The following is a 17345-nucleotide window of genomic DNA, read 5'->3' as shown; positions in this document are numbered from 1 at the left end:
AACCTTTATTCAGCATTAACTACGTGCCATGCTTTGTGTTAGGAGTGCATTCAAATTGAAAAGAGAGTTCTTCCCTTCAAGAAGTGAGTATGTAGAGGGATGGAACTGCATAAGTAAAATATGTGAATTAAAAATAGTACAATGAGTGCTGTGATAGACGTAAGTGTTTGGAGGAAGGGTACCAGTAGCTTCCGAGAGATGTCAGGTTAAACGTCCCTTCTTCAGAGAAGTGTTTAGCTGTGCTATCTAAAGAAGCCACCCTAGTCTCCATCGTTGTAATCATAAGCTTTATCACTACTTGATAGTTGCCAATTTATTTATTCACCTGCCCACTCCCCCATAACACACACACACACACACACACACACGTAAACTCCATGATTGCAGGAATTCCATGACTGCTAGTGTTTGGCATTTTATATGGTCTCAATAAAAATTGAATTTAGTTGCCAACTGAGCTCATTTTGAAACAGGTGGAATTAATCCTTTGACAGGCATGGTAAAGCAGGGCTTTCCATACGGAGCGGTGTTTTCAAAATCACGGGAGGGTGGAGGACTTGTTCAGAGGACCACTCTTAACATTAAGAGAGATGAGATTGGACTAGATATCAAATTCCCTTTTGAATTAGACTAAGGACTCTAGATTTTTTAATGATGAAGGCATTGGGGAGTCATTGCAAACTTTTAAGTGGGGCAGTGACTGTCTAATCGCTGTCAGAAGTGTGAAGAATGAATTGAAAATTGGAAAGGCTAGAAGCAGAGAAGGCAATTAAAAAGCTGCTGACAGGTCCAGCAGTCCATTGAATATAAACATCTGGATCTTAGGTAAGAAGTCTGGGCTAAAATACTAATTTGGGAATTACTAACGAGTAGCTGAATGCAAAATGATAGATGAGTCACCTAGAAAGAATGTATAGAGTGGAGACAAAGTATGAAATTCTTACAGCACCAACACCGGTGGACAAAGGAACAAGAGTGAACAAAGGAGACTGAAAAGAATAAAAGGAATAAGAGAAACAAGAGAAAACAGCATCTTGGAACAAAAAGTTGAATCAAAAGGAAGTAAGCAACAGTGTCACATGATACACTGATGTTAAGTGTGCTGAGCACTGAATGCCTTCTTAGTCTTTTCCCAAAATACGTTGTACTCCAAGGCCTAAAGGAAATAAGCAAAACATATACCGGGGTGTCAAAAAATGTGTACAAGTGGACATTTCGGTCAACGTTGCTTAAGCAGTAGTTCGCTGTAATCAGAAGTGTCTGGACGCTAATGGGAACCACTTTGAGCACCTCTTGTAATTGCAGAAGTCAAACGTGACTTGTATTCATCTTGTGTTATTGGTATATATTGAGTATTACAATTTTAATACTTTTTTTTTCCATTCTTAAAATCGGTATACATTTTTTTGGCACCCTCTGTATTTGCATGTTAACTTGGAAGAAGTTGCATATAGTCAAAATAGGATCTAAAGAGGTGACCAGGCTGAAATGTCATAGCTTTGCTTTTCTGTGCTGGTCATAGTTAAAAGATAGTGAGAGATCCCTCCCCAACCCCTAGGTTATGTGATTACAGCGTTTTGGTTTGTGTTTTTGTGTTGTGCGTTTGTTAGTAGTTAGTCTTATATTATGCATTGTCCCAAAACTTAACCTCTCAAAGTATTAACAAAATGCCTCTTATTTGTAAAGATCTCTAAAGTTTTACATCTAAGCTTACATGGAGATGCGCTATAATAAGAAAGTGCTGTTGACTGCCTGGACAAAAGGTAATTGTCTGCCACAATAATAATAATCTCCCCCGCCCTCCCTCCTGGACCTTCCTATTATAGCTAGAGAACCCATCATAGTACCAGTAGTACCAGTTTCTTCTCCCCGTTTCTCCATCAAAACAGACACTGCTGAGGGAAGAGGAGATGGCGTCAGGGCGACCACCTAGCCGCCAGGCTAAATGAGAAAAACTTGTAGTGAGACCAGAACGCTAATGAGTAAATGAGCAAGAAAATAATTGGTCATTGTAGAGGGCTTGAGGATCTATCTTTTGGAAAAAAAAAAAAAAATTATTTCTCCTTTTCAGAAATTTCATACCATACACCAATTCTGCCAGATACTTTTCCTTTCCTGAGTTTTGATTCCTGTCCATTGTGGCAGCATATTTCCCCCAAAATGTGTCTAACTAGCATATTCTCTTCTCTCATGGGGCTTTGTTATCTATCAGTGCTTATTCTGTAGGCGACAGGTCGTAGGGAAGCATCCAGAAGCAGGACTAGAAGCAGAATGAAGAACAGCTAGAGCAGTGGTTCACGCAGCCCAAAGACGGCCGTGCTGAGAACCTGGATCCAGCGGTAGCGGTTTGGAAAGGGGATATTCCAAACCCTGACATTCACAGCAAGATTTTAGATCAGATCCGAGTCAGAGCCAGGGAATTGGGATAAAGCAGAGGCAGGATCTAGGCAGACGGTGCCAGATAGGACACAGAGGAAGGCAGGGTGTCCAAAGCGTTCTCAGACGTAAATCAGGTGTGTGGGAACTGAAAGAGTAGGTCACACAGGAGCCTTGGGCAGGAAGCCAGGACTTGGATCACAGGCAGCGTTTGGACTTGAACTTGACACTTTTTTCTACTTCCTGCCAATCCAGAAACAATCTGTGTTAATGGGCCAAAGCACACAGTGGTTCCGAAAAGATAAATTGTGACAGCTTGAGTTTTCTTATCCTCTACTCACTGAGCAATTTTTTAAATCTTTTTTATCAGGAGAATTTACTTTTGGTCACTTTGATTGATGCCCCTCTCCCCTTCTGAGCACCCCCATGTCCCTCTTAGGTGTAGGAAACCCTTTCCTGCTTTAATTCCCAAAGCTTTAATTCCTGCTTTAATTCCCAAAGCTTCACAAGGGAACCCTCACCTTTTTTAATTCCCAAAGCTTCACAAGGGAACCCTCACCTTTTTTCATGCAGAAGCTTAACATTTAGTAGGTTTGCCCCCATTTTCTCTGTTATTATGTGAAACTTATTTATTTTCCTGTTTAAGAGACTTTCCAGTTCCTGTGCCCTCAGTCTAATGAGCTCTTTCTTGTGTGTTTTGCATACCTAGCTCCTCCTTATGATAACTTGCAGTGGCTTTCTCTAACTGCCTGGCTAAAGTAGCCCCAGCATTTACCTTTTATATCTCCATCAGATTACCATGTTTTATTTCCTGTGTAGAACTCACTGCTAGCTCGTTTATTTTCTGTCCTTTCTAGAATGATCATATTTGTCTTGATCACGTCTGTGTTTCTTGGGCCTAGAACAGTGCCTGGCATGCAGTAGATACTCAGTATCTCTTGAATGACTGAGAAGAAAAATATGTTTTTTTCACTTTTGTCAGTGTTTGTATGTGGTTAGCTATATATTATTAGCTAATTTACTGTGATAAATTTATACATTGATCACATCCAACCAGGCCTCCACAATTTTTTCTATTTCTTTAATGTGCAGAAACTAGTTTATATCTTGATCCTAAAGTAACTTGTTAAAATGTATAATTTAAAACCTTGCCTTGTGTAAGCTTAGCTTTGTAAATAGTAAGTATGAAAGCTACCTAAGAATATACGTTTTGTCAGAAGACATGTGTGAGTTTCAGGGGAATTGCCTTGATTAGCCCAAGACTAGAGATACTCTGGAGTTTCTAGCAATGCTGAGCTAATGACTTAGCACCTAAAAATCTTCTTGGCAAGGAAAGGGTAAGATGGTTATTGATGAGCAGCCAGATTTTAGGGATGAAAGGAAGGGATGTGTGACAAGGAAATGAGCCATACAGAGGATAAAATTTGGATATTTTAACTATAGAAACATTAGATTAGACTTGAGCATAATTTGAAGATATGAAAGAAGAGTCTAATAGAAAAAGAATGCTAAACAGTGATGGAAAGGGAAGAGGTTGTGGATATAATACTCCTAAGGAGTGGGAGGAACACAGGATTGATTCAGGGAGAGCAAACATGTAAGAGCATATGTTTACCCAGAGAGAGGTTAAAAGGAAGAAAATGAATCCAGATAGTACCTTTTCTAAAACGTGGAGGTAAAATTCACATGGCATTCACCATGTTGGCCATTTGAAGTGTACAGTTTAGTGGCTTTTAGTACATTCAGAGCTATGCAACCATTAGCACTAATTCCTGGACATTTCCATCACCCCAAAAAGAAATCCCATACCCATTAAGCAGCCACTTCCCATTCCCCTTCCCTCAGCCCCTGGCAACCATTAATCTACTATCAGTGTCTAAGGATTTGCTTATTTTGGACATTTCATAGAAATAGAATCATACATTATGTGCCCTTTTGTGACTGACTGACTACTTTCACTTAGCATAATATTCTCACGGTTCATCCAGGATGTAGTATGTCTCAGTACATCATGCCTTTTTGTGACTGAATAATGTACTGTTGCATGGATGGATATACCACATTTTACTTATTCCCTCATCCGTTGATGGACATATGGGTTGTCTCCCCTTTTGGCTGCTGGGAGCATTTGTATACCGTGATAAATTATAGAATGTCTCTCCTACCTCCACTCTGAGTTCTTTTTTCCTAACAATTTTGTCTGAATTTTAAATTTAAAAGTTTATTACAAATACGTTATGAAAATCCTGTGTTAAACATTTAGAACTTTCTATACCACTGAGTTTTAAGGGATTTTTCCTTTTAAAAATGAAATTAGAATTTCATGGAAAATTGTAAGTTTAAAAACATTCTCCTCTGTTAGATCATCCTGATTTTGTTCCCTGCATGGAAAACTAGTTTATATCTTGATCCTACGATAGCTTGTTAAATTGTATAATCCTGCATAGTTCTTAAAGTAATTATATGTCAAGTGATTTTCATAGGATATAGGAACCTCTACTATTGATTTCAACTGGTATAGACCCTGCTCTCCTTCCCTAGGGGGGTCCTTGTTCATTAAGGAAAAAATCTGTTCTCCTGAGGTTGAAACTTGGCTGCGTTTTTACTGCGACAGTTTGATATGATCCGTATACTAATGCAGTCCTATTCTTCAGTTATTTTAAAATAAGGCCACAAAAGCTTGACATTTAACCTACCATCATGTTTCTCCTTCTTGTGGAAAAATGAATGCTGAATTTCAAATGATTTGGAAATCTTTTTAACTAATAAATTAAGGACTGTTTCTATTGAATTAGCATTTTGCTCTATATTTTCATTGCCATATTTATATGCGTCAGTCTTCCCCCCTTTCCCACCCCTTTTCACAGTGGTCTCTACTTCCTGTCACAATAAGCACTCCTATATTTGATGTTACCAAAGATAATCTGACCTGCCCTAACCCTACTCAGCAGGCCTGAAAGTTACCCCCAGGAGAGCTGACCTTGGTATACCATCGTTCCCCTCTCCCCAACTCGCCAATTTCACAATTAGAAACTGGGCATTTTCTATACATTCAGAGCTTTTAAATAATAATGACTATGATGATAATATGCTAGTGAAAAAACTGGTCAGACTTTTCGTAGGCTTCGTTTGTATTGTACATACTAGTTCTTTATCATCTGAAGAATGTTTAATTTTTTTTTAAATTTAATACTAAAATCTAACAATACAATCTGGTTCTTAAAGAAATTTTGTTTTAACTACAGAGTACTCCTGCATGGTTCAGGAGACGTTCCTTTTTTATATAAGCTCCCATATTAGACTGAAGCTCCTCAAGAGTGAGGACTAAGTCATATAGGCGGCCCTTGGTATCTGCCGGGGCTTGGTTCCAGGACCCTTCACAGATACCGAAATCTGAGGATGCTCAAGTCCCTTATATAAATGGCATAGTATTTGCATATCACCGACGCACATCTTCCTGCATACTTTAAATCATTTCTAGATTACTTATCATACAATGTAAATGTTACATACATAGTTGTTATACTTTATTATTTACGGAGTAATGACAAGAAAAGAAAGTCCGTACAAGTTCAGTACAGATGTAACCACGTAGTACAGGCCAGCAACGGAACTTTTTTTTTTGTTTAACATTTTTTTTTTTTAACATTTTCAATCCATGGTTGGTTGAATCTGTGGATGTGGAACCTGTGGATACAGACGGCCAACTGTATATTTTTAAATCCTCTGGTGGCTAGCACAGTAGCCTGCCAATAGTACTGTAACTGAGTAACAGGTTGTTAAAATTGTTTAGAGTAACCACCGAGATAATAGAGTCAAAATACCAAAGTGAGATGCCAAATGTGAGAGGCACACATTCAAAGGAAAAGACTGAGAACATGTTCCATGATTCTTGGAGTGCGATAGTGAAGGAGGTGCTCTCTCCTTACCCTAAACTTAAGAGGCCATGGTAGGGGTCACAGGTCACTCCCCAAAACAGAGATGCAGCCACCTGGATCAAGGAGCTATAGAGACAAGCACATGAGCGCCACTCCCTACCACTAAGATAAATGAGTTATCCTTAAACATGTGTCAGGCCCCAAGAGTTCAGATAGTACAAGTTCAGAAAGAAATTTTCTACCCCTATATGACCCCTTCCTTTTACTCCCACCTGGACAAATTAGAAACTAACTTACACCCTTTGGGTGGAGGGTTCTGTTAGAAAAGCAGCATAAAAGTTAGATAGGTATTTGACTTCACTCTCTTCCCCACCATAGAATTCTAGTCTAAAAACGTGCCCAGCTGAATGGAAAACCCGTATTTTGTGCAATACGAAGGTGGGGGTTTGATTGAGCCCAGTGGGAGAGGGGAAGAGGAGGGAATCATGAGCCTGGGTTAACGTACTGCATTTGAAATATCTTTGAGCCATCTAGGAGGAGAGATGACAGACTGGTAAGCAGCTGTCTATAGTTGGAAATTGAAGTGAAGCCTTGGAGGTGGGTGAAATCACCTAGGGACAAAATCTAGAAAGAAAATCTAGCAAACTTGTTCTTCGCTTTGAGCAGTTCTCAAGTTCTGTCCAACTATTAGGTTGTATGTCAGATGGTATGTACTTTTTTTAAATGTGAAAAGTGTAATACCTTTAAAGTGTATAGACAGTATAAGCTCTTTATGTCCTCTTTGTTTTCACATGCAAGTTGTCCCAAATGGATGTTTTTGTACCCAGGCACAAAAATGATGATACGGATTTCAAGCTGGGCTAGTCAGTGCTATCATTAATTTTTCAAAACACTATTAGAAATACAGGGATGAACTTGGAAGGCTTCTTTCCCCATGCATTGGTACTTCAGGCTCTGTCACTTGTTTGGGCAGTAAATAATTGTTACTTCTATGACAGATGTATGTATAGCTAGCTGTAATGCTTTAAAAGGAATCTGTAGAACGTCATCTGAGTATTCTTTCTGGACAACTTCAGCTCCCCTTCCCTAAAAGCATTACTTCTTTGTGTATGTGTATGCCCTTTTTTATCATTTCAAAATAGTGTCAGAAGTGATTTGGAGAGATTTAATATATTTTATTTGAAACAGCTGTTATTTAGATATTTGAGGAAATCAAGGTTTGGAAGTCCATTTTGAGTATGGATTAAAATTAAATGTCACCAAATCAGAAAACCACTTAAGGTAATTTGTAAATTAACATGTCAAAGAGATGCAATGTGCAAGTAACATCACATGTGGTTATTTCTATTTTTTACTTCCAAACTTGAATTAGATTTTTTTTTTCCTAGTAGTAATTATAAAAATGAGATAAACTTCAGGAAATGTGGAGTTCAATGACTTGAGTTAGAAAACTTTTTAAATCACAAATAAGTTAAGTAGGTCTAATTTGCCTCCTGTATAAGTAGGGTTAAAGGCAGAGTACGTAGAAAACTACACTTAGTAATTTTTATTGCTTGTTCTTGTTAAACTTACTAATTCTAATGTTTAATGAAATGAAGCAGGTTTTTTCCCCTTCAGAACACTGTATTTTATGTATTATTAAACTTTATATTTGATTTAAAGTTAATAATACACAATTTGCTCTTAAAGCAAAGATAATTCCAATACTGAGTGAGTGGTTCAACAGACTATTAAGTCATAATTCTTGAAAACTATAGTTATATTTGAATTAAGTGTTAAGTAATAAGGCCATCTAGTGGTAAAATTCCCAAGTTTCAGTTATTTTGAAAATCTGCTATCTGCCTTACTAAATGTGGACATCAGAATTTATCAGCCAGATGTATGGTCATTAAAAAGTTTTCTAGAAAATAGTTTAAACAAAGGTATTTTTCCCTTTTCATAGAAAATGAAATTTCTTTGTTTATGTTCTAAAGCTCCTTGCTACAAAGCACTGATTCAAACACATAATATTTTTCTTGATCATAATAATTAAAGTCACAACTGATACCTGTAGACAATAAGCATTGGGAACAAAGTAGAGACTCGGGAATGTTAATGTTTGTGTAGTTTTAACCTTCTTCCAGTCTCTTTGACAAAATCAAGGCCTATTATGAGCCAGGAAATGAGTAAGACTTCGGTCCTGCCCTTAAAAGCACATGATTGTTAGTCTCTGTATTTAGAATATTTCAAAACTGTTTGCAACTGTAGAGAATCTGCTTATTCAAAATGCTGATCTGTGTGAGCAGACCCAGAAATCTGCATTTCAAACAAAGGCTTTTGAGTGACTTTTAGTTTAAGAATTTAGTTTAAGAATTATGCTATACGCTGTACAAAGATCATACAATAAAATCTGTTACTTGGGAACTTAGAAAATTATATGTATAAATTTAACGCATATGTAAATGTACATTTATTAGGAAGGAACACATAAAATCAGTCATATGTTTATAGTGTTACAATATGCTTCTCAAAAATAATAGAACAAAGAGACAAGCTAGAAATGAGTTGAAGTACTTTTTAAACTCTGCGTTATGACAGTTTTTAACATCATTAACATCTCTTGACAAATGAAGTGTAATATCCTGAATATTTCTTAGTTCTTAAACAGTACGTTGCTCAGTATTAAAAAAGGACAGTTACATTGACCTAAGCTGCCACTGCCCTGTTTTTCTCTCCAGCTATCATTCTATTTGGATGTTACCTTGTCATTTCACGAGTTTTCTCTCATTACTGAAATTACCTATTGCAATTAATTTCAAATATTTTTATTTGCCTTTTAAGTTACTGAAAATATTCACATATTAATCTGGCTTTTCATTTATAAAATGATTTTCTCCTCCTAGGTATTTGGAGTAGATGACAATCAGGAGTATAATAGGCCTATTATCCATGAAAAACACAAAGATCTGATAAAAGATTGGGCTCTCAGTTCTGCCGCAGTAGTAATGGAAGAAAGAAAGCCACTAAGTACACCTGGGTTTCACAACTCAGAGGTATACATCTCTTCCTCATAACTTTTTACATGCATAAAATGTAAATTTTTATTATTTGTAGTTATATTATTTTAAGTTGATATGTCCCCTTGTATAATAACTTCTAAAATCTAAATTCTCACAAATTATTTGTTCCTAATGAAAGCCTAAAGCAATTTTTTGCAGTAATTCCATTTCAGTTTTTGTTGTTATGTTCTTTTAACTAATATTTTTTTGTCAATGAGGGAAAACGTTAACTTCAGTAAGCAGTTAATGAGCTATATGCCCGCTGCTCTAATTGGCATTATGAGGTAACACAAAAAAATACACACTACTTATACTGTAGAAGATCATGTATTTGGAAGGGAAAGACCTCCCGTGCCAGGAAACAAAACATGTGCAAGGTGGTCCTTGATGGATACAACTTGTAAATCTCAATAAGTGCCATTGCAGTATAGCCGAGGATGTGATCAGAATAATGTGAAATTAATTAAGGATGGCTTGGTGCAGATAGTGGTTACCGAGTCAGTGTGGTATGGCAGAGCCAGAAAGACCAATCCTAGAACGATCGCATCTAAGAGAGTGCTTTTGACCCAGTCACTCCCCTCTCTTAAGTTCAGTTTCTCTCATCTCTACAAATGGTATTTTAAAAAAAAACAACTACTTACAGGGAGTTTAATGAGGTATATAAAACAATTTATTCCCTTATTGAAAACGATCTTAGAATTTCATTCCACACTGATATGTCAAAACCTAAAATATGCATGTAACTGATGTTTTAATTATAATTTGTTCAGAAAATAAGAACTAACATTCAATGGAAGCTTTCTGTGTACTATTTTACAAAGAAGGAAACTGAAGTATGTGGTAATTAACTTGGCCAAGGTCTTAAAACTAGTACCTTGTAGAGCCAGAATTTGAACTTTAAGCAGCCTTGATTTCTTAATTCATTCTCTCATTATGCTGTACTGCCTCTCAGGAGATGAGTTAATGTAAAGTATACAAATGGTAAATAAATATAAAATATAAATAAAATCTTGACATAAATAAAGTGTTATGTTTGTATGAAATGTAAATAAAATATTTTTTGTATACAGGTAAATATACCTATCCCTTTATGCTCAGCCATTTCTTAAAAACTGTCAAAGCAGTTATTGTATTTTAATGTTCTTTTTCCCCCCTTGATCTTAGAGAATTTTTATTCTATTTTACAAGATGCTTAATTTGCTTATCAAAAGCAAGTGATACTTATTTGACACAATGTTTTGGTATCCTGATTAATCTAGATAGGGTTCTGATGAATGTGAACTTAAATAGTCTCATTCTTTTTCTCTCTATCCCCTCAGCCCATGCCAAGTAAAATTTATCTGTAGCCCCAGTATGTACCTGCCTTTTAAGGAGTCACCTATAAACAGGCCATTAGAACAATTTCACAGACTGGTTCTACATAGTGTTTGCCAGTGAAACCCACTCTATCGTGGTTATTTCCTGCATGGTGCCAATGGCTGTGGTACTTCCTTCCGTACTCAGAACTGCGGGAAGTTACTATAGACTCTTGAAAGAGAATTCGAGGATTCAGCAGGCTTTGGTATTCTTAGGCTGCATTGTATGTATGTATGTCATTATGTATACTTACTGCTTTAACGTGTTATTCTTGAAATCATATAGTATATGGTCTGTATGAAATACTTGTTTCATTAGTTTTTAGCCTGTCGTCATTAATACAGTAAATCTGACACTTTTAATAAAATTTTATTTTGAATAATTCAAAATTTTTGGTCGTAGTTTTCTCTTCCTTAGTTATCATTCCAGTTTCAATATTAAGCCTTGGCTTAGATTTTCAGTGAGGAAATGATTTTTTCTATACTCCCTAGGTTTTCTATTTTAGATGCCTAGATGGCCCTGGTCTTAAGAATTACCATTATATGTCCCTAAGTCTATGGAACGATGTAATGAATTCTATTTCACGCTTGACTCTAAGGTCTCAAAGAGCACTTGTCTTAAGGACAGATCTAGGTTCAAGATGATTATAGAAAAAGTCTTAAAAGTAATGATTTCTAGCTTTTTATGAAAATATTGAAGTGTTATACAAAGAAGTATAAAGCTTTGGGTTTGTTTTTTAAATCCCTGAAGACATGACCTGGCAGATTTAATACTCCTTGAGACTCTTGGACCAATCTGATTCCTGGAAACATCTCTCCGAGGGCCAGAGCGCAACTTAGGAATAGACCATTAGACTCCTTGTTCAATAGAATGGGGTACAACTAACTGTATTGTTGTCGCCACAAAGCTATGCTAATATACCCAAGTTTTTCTAGCAGCAGTAAATTTTATGTCCCAAGAGTTTATTTTAGTACCATTGTTAGTCGTTACTAAGTTGAGAAAATTATACTACATTCATAGTAATAATAAAATGTAGTGCAAAAAGGGGTACCTAGAGAATCTTCATTTTATATGGGGAAATTTAATAAATGATAATAAAGCAATATGAGGTTTAAATATTGCTTTGTATGACAGGTTAATGTGACCAAATGGAATTCTCTTTCATGAGAATCGGATTTGACCATACGTGTTATTTTATCTTATTTTTCTCCCTTAGGGAGGCACATCTTCATCTGGAAGCAAGCGTTGGGTTTCACAATGGGCTAGTTTGGCTGCTAATCATACAAGGCATGATCAAGAAGAAAGGATAATGGAACTGACTGTACCTGTTTCTTTAGAGAATGGTATTTTCTTTGTGTGTGTCTGTCTGTATGAATCACACATCAGTTTTCAAAAAAGCAAATCTATATAGTAAGAAGTAAATTAAACCTTAATAAACATTCACGTATTCTCATGTGTATATGTGAATACAATTTTGTTTTCACTAATGCAGATACCATTAAAATTAACTGATGATACAGAGATGATTTATAGATGAAGCACATAATATGCACAAATTTATATAACATGAATATCTAAAAATAAGATTAACACAATTCCAAATTATCCCATTCATTAATACAACAGATGTTCAAACTTTGTGCCATTCAATAAAAAAGATTTTACTTAATACATCTTTTGCAAATCTATGTAATGTGATTTGTAGTACCTTTAAATTATATTTTTGTGAACTGAAATAGTTTCTTAAAAATATATATATGCCTCTAATGATATTATTAGATTCAGTTAATTATATTCTTAATTAAAAACAAAACCCTCAAGAAGAACTTACATGTGGCTTTTTATCTGTATTCTTAATTTTGTTACCATTAGAAATGGAAATGGAAATTTATTTTGTCTCTGACTTATAGCACCCCAAAAAGATGCTTTAAAAGATTAGGATGCTTTATATGTTAATATATATTTCTCTGAAAAGACTTACCCCTTTTTTCAGAAACACATTCCATTTATTCAGGAAAATACTCCTTAAGTATTTTCAAATTGTCTCACATGAAAACATCAAAGTATATATTTTCTCACTGGTGTCTACTTACTTGAAAGAGGGAAAGGGATCATGTATTTCGTATGAGGCCTTAATATACCAGACAATCATAATTTAAAATCCCCCGTTTGTAAAATTATGACAACTCCTATCACCTTTTCTCATACTTGTAATTTAAAAAATTATTTTAATCAGCTTTGAATTTGATTTTTCGAAAGCCTTGTTCAACTCCTGTATTTTCTGTTTTACTTAGGAAATACAACTTGTCATTCTTTCAAGTGGATAAAAATGCTTATTAAAAACTAGGTATATTCTTAACTATGTAATTGAAAGTATAGCAAATAAACTATTTCTTAGTCATTCTCTGTGCAATTCTATAATACACTAGTTAGAGTCTGTTGTCTTGAACAAAACTTAGAGGATGGGATAAGCCACAGAAGCAAGAATGAACACAATGAATACATTAAAACAAAATAGGAGCTGCAGACGTAGGTTTCAGATCCGATGACCCTAATTTTCATCTCATACTATTTGCTTTCCTGACTCCCCTATCAGTAATCTGCCTATTTGTGCACTTTCCTTTGTACTTGCTTTTTAAACTGCTCTGTCACAACGCTGGCTTATTTATTCAAAGTTCTATTTTATACTTACACCATTTCTTAACTTACACTTCAAAACCAAATGTAATGTGATATTCTTTTTATTTATTTATTTGCCCTAATAAATTCTTTGTTTGGTTTCCTTCATAGATACAGATATCAGTGAATCTGGCATTTCAGTGAGAAGCACTGGCTCAGCAACTTCGTTGGCTAGTCAGGGAGAGAGAAGGAGACGAACCCTTCCCCAGCTTCCAAATGAGGAAAAGTCTCTTGAGAGCTCCAGAGCAAAGGTTATGACACAGAGGTCAGAGATAGGAGAAAAACAAGACACCGAACTTCAGGAGAAAGAAGCGCCTACACAGGTATACCAGAAGGATAAACAAGACGCTGACAGAGCCCTGAATAAAGTGAACAGGGCAGTAAATGGGGAGACTCTTAAAACTGCTGGAGATAATAAGATCCTGCTGCACTTAGGCAGCTCCTCTGGAAAGGAGAAAAGTGAAAATGATAAGGAAGCTTCTTTGGTAAAGCAAACATTAGCTAAACTTCAGCAACAAGAACCAAAGGATCAGGCACAGTGGACACCTACTAAATTATCTTCAAAAAATTTTTCAGGTCAGATAGAGAGGTGTAGGGAGGAGTCTGTTAAACAAGAGTCACAACCTCAAGAAAAAATTCCAGGACATTCTGCAAGCAAAGGAGAAAGGGCGGTACAAAATGAGGGCAAGCGAAGAAAAGCTGAGGAAATTCTGAAAAGTCACACTTCAAAGGGAGGAGACAAGAAGGAATCGTCCAAGTCATTAGTGCGACAAGGAAGCTTCACTATAGAGAAACCTAGCCCCAACATCCCCATAGAACTTATTCCCCATATAAATAAACAGACTTCATCCACTCCACCATCTTTAGCTTTAACATCTGTCAATAGAATACGAGAAAGAAGTGACTCTATGGATACCGATTCCAGTATGGACACAACCCTTATTCTAAAAGACACAGAAGCAGTAATGGCTTTTCTAGAAGCTAAACTGCGTGAAGATAATAAAACTGATGAAGGCCCAGACACTCCCAGTTATAATAGAGACAACTCTATTTCACCAGAATCTGATGTGGACACAGCTAGTACAATCAGTCTGGTTACTGGAGAGACTGAAAGGAAGTCAACCCAAAAGCGAAAGAGTTTCACTAGTCTCTATAAAGACAGATGTTCCACAGGTTCTCCTTCCAAAGATGTTACAAAATCATCTTCTGGTGCTAGGGAGAAAATTGAAAAGAAAACAAAAACTCGTTCCACCGATGTAGGCTCAAGAGCAGAAGGGCGTAAATTTGTACAGTCCAGTGGAAGAATCAGACAGCCGTCGGTAGATTTAACAGACGACGACCAAACCTCTAGTGTACCTCATTCTGCTATCTCGGATATTATGTCATCTGATCAGGAAACTTACTCTTGTAAACCTCATGGAAGGACTGCACTTACCTCAGCTGACGAGCATGCACATTCCAAACTGGAAGGAAGTAAAGTCACTAAATCCAAGACTTCTCCCATCGCGCCTGGTTCATCCAGTAAATCCACCACTCTTCCACGGCCACGACCTACCAGGACTTCCCTGTTGCGCCGAGCACGACTTGGGGAAGCTTCAGACAGTGAACTTGCTGATGCTGACAAAGCATCCGTTGCTTCTGAAGTGTCCACAACAAGTTCAACATCAAAACCTCCCACAGGCCGGCGTAACATCTCTAGGATTGATTTATTGGCCCAGCCTCGCAGAACGAGGCTTGGCTCGTTGTCAGCCCGCAGTGACTCTGAAGCAACAATCTCTAGAAGTAGTGCCTCTTCCCGGACCGCAGAAGCCATCATTAGAAGTGGAGCCCGATTAGTACCTTCAGATAAGTTTTCGCCTAGAATCAGAGCTAACAGTATCTCTCGACTCTCAGACTCCAAGGTCAAAAGTATGACCTCAGCACATGGCTCTCCTTCAGGTAAATTGGGTCCCAACTTTTTATAATATTAGCATATTTATTGTATGTTTTGGGACTCCTTTTTAAAAAAATTAAATCTCCAGTGTTGTTTCCCAAAATACTCAACAGAAAGGTTATTGTATAGAGGGTTTTTACCCACAAAAATTTTTTTTACGTAGCTTAGTAAATAGAAAATCCAGAAGTTAAATACACTTCCTGTCAATGTCCTAGAGCAAAATAGTGATTTCAAAATTAGAGGTGTGTTGAATTGATCAGGAGTTTTAATTATCTAGGTGGTGAGCTATCTGGATTTGTGTGTCAAAATTAGGTTAGGAATTATTATCTGGCTTAAATAGTAGGAATTAACATTGTGCTTCTAAATATCCTCACCTAATTAAAAGTCCTTACGATCCTGAAGGAAAGCAGTTTATTACTCCTTTATTACTCCTTGCAGAGCTAAATGAAATCATCAGTATTTTACCCTTTTTTCCTATTTTTTTGAAATCTCTCATATACTTTACTTTTAAAAGTTAAATCTGTTTATGGTTGGGGCAGGTGAAACTAATCCTTAATTTATTTCAGCAGAAGACGATGGATTCATGAGATAATCACTAAGCACACGTGGGTCCAACTAGGCTATAGAAATTGAACTGGTTATGAGCGTCGTCTCATAAAGTGCTGTTTTATCATCTGACTGTAGTAATTAGCTGCCACTGAACGTATTCTTTACAAAAGCTACGCATTCCCCAACAGAATGTAATTGTTTCTGGCATGTTTGTCTGTGTATATATTTTATGTATACTTTATATTCAGAGCTGACGCCAGTGAGAATACATGTGTGACCAAAGCGTACTGGGACAGATGTCTGTGTGTGTCCTGTAAAGATGGTGTCATTACTTCATAATCATCAGCCTCATGTATGGGTGTGATTGAAATGGCCAGTGGGGGGAGCCAGCTGTTAAAGGACTTGAAGATTTATTATCCTCAGTCAGCAAGCATCTCAGTGAGCCCTGAGTTAAGAGCGAAGGGAAAGTTGGTATGCAATCTTAGCTTTTTATTTTTACATCTGCCACAATATAGCCCACAAGACCCAAAACTAGAGTACTTTGCATGTTATTTTTTTTCACTGTTTTTTCCTCCTCTCGTCTCCTCACTATTGCTTTCCTCCAATCTGTTCACATTTCCATCTCTCTCCTGGTCAGTGGACATGGTGGTGATTGTCATACCTCTGGTAGGAATGTGTAGGCTGCAGAGAGATAACATACAATCATGATTAAAAAAAAAAAAGCATTTTCCTTATTACCCCTGTGCTTGTCTCTTCTACGCTTCAAGGGTTGGTTGGTGGTTCATAGACTTACTGCCAAATGTTTTTAAACTAACTACTATCTTTTGGTTTATGTTGACTTGGTATTTCTCCTGGTGTTCCTTGTGGCTCTACCTCTTGAATTCACATTTCCTTTGTCCTGCTGCATTCTGTGTTCTGCTCTGATAACACTTCTTCTGTCATGTTGCTTGTTTCGTCACGTCATCTCTAGTACATAGAAATGTTTCAGTATTCTCCTGTCTTAGCACAGGCTGTAACATGGGTTGTATGTCACCAAGTTTTGTGGAACAACTCTTCCCTCTGTACTCATCGGCCAGCTCTTAACACAGTGATCTGGTGTTATTCCTCAGTGTGTAAAATGAGGGGCTTCTTTGAAATACAAACCAAATGTGATAACTTCAGAAAGTCTAGGAAACAGGTATAAGATGCCATCTTATAAACACGTCTTTAAAGATGTTTTTGTGTTTTGCTTCTTTGAATACAGAATTTGATAAGCATGCAGTTTTCCATGTCCAGAAAGTACCTTGAATTGCTTAATGAAATTCTCCAGGGCAAATTGAAGTATGTGATTTTAGCTTTCTTCATGCTTAATAGCAGTGTATTAAATAATTAAAGTCACGGAATTTAATATCTAGAAGGGTTATTCAGTTTAGGGAGCTAAGGCTAAGAGATGAAATAACCTGCCCTGGTCACATAGCTCTGGCAAGGACAGGATGACAATCCAAGGCTTTTACGTTCCAGCCTGTGGCTTTTTCTAGCACATCTAGTCTGGCTCTG

The 17345-nt window shown here is 36.8% G+C and overlaps 1 protein-coding gene across 12 annotated transcripts in view; it reads left to right on the top strand.

The window, feature by feature from the left end:
* The window catches only part of CEP170 (centrosomal protein 170), a 108900-nt gene that overhangs the window by 64004 nt on the left and 27551 nt on the right, over window positions 1–17345 (top strand). For 9 of the 12 annotated variants that reach the window (XM_019746818.2, XM_019746814.2, XM_074316828.1 and 6 more), the window contains 3 exons: window positions 9137–9286; window positions 11865–11991; window positions 13439–15265. In XM_019746818.2, the coding sequence (XP_019602377.2) occupies window positions 9137–9286; window positions 11865–11991; window positions 13439–15265 (2104 nt within the window). The remainder of the gene's footprint in view (window positions 1–9136; window positions 9287–11864; window positions 11992–13438; window positions 15266–17345) is intronic. The other 3 variants (XM_074316831.1, XM_074316830.1, XM_074316827.1) reach the window with 1 other exon arrangement.

The sequence above is a fragment of the Rhinolophus sinicus genome, linkage group LG12 (genome assembly GCF_036562045.2).
Source record: "Rhinolophus sinicus isolate RSC01 linkage group LG12, ASM3656204v1, whole genome shotgun sequence".
In the NCBI taxonomy this organism is placed as follows: domain Eukaryota; kingdom Metazoa; phylum Chordata; class Mammalia; order Chiroptera; family Rhinolophidae; genus Rhinolophus; species Rhinolophus sinicus.
The sequence above is the reverse complement of the archived record's forward strand: the minus strand, read 5'-3'. Positions and strand labels throughout refer to the sequence as shown.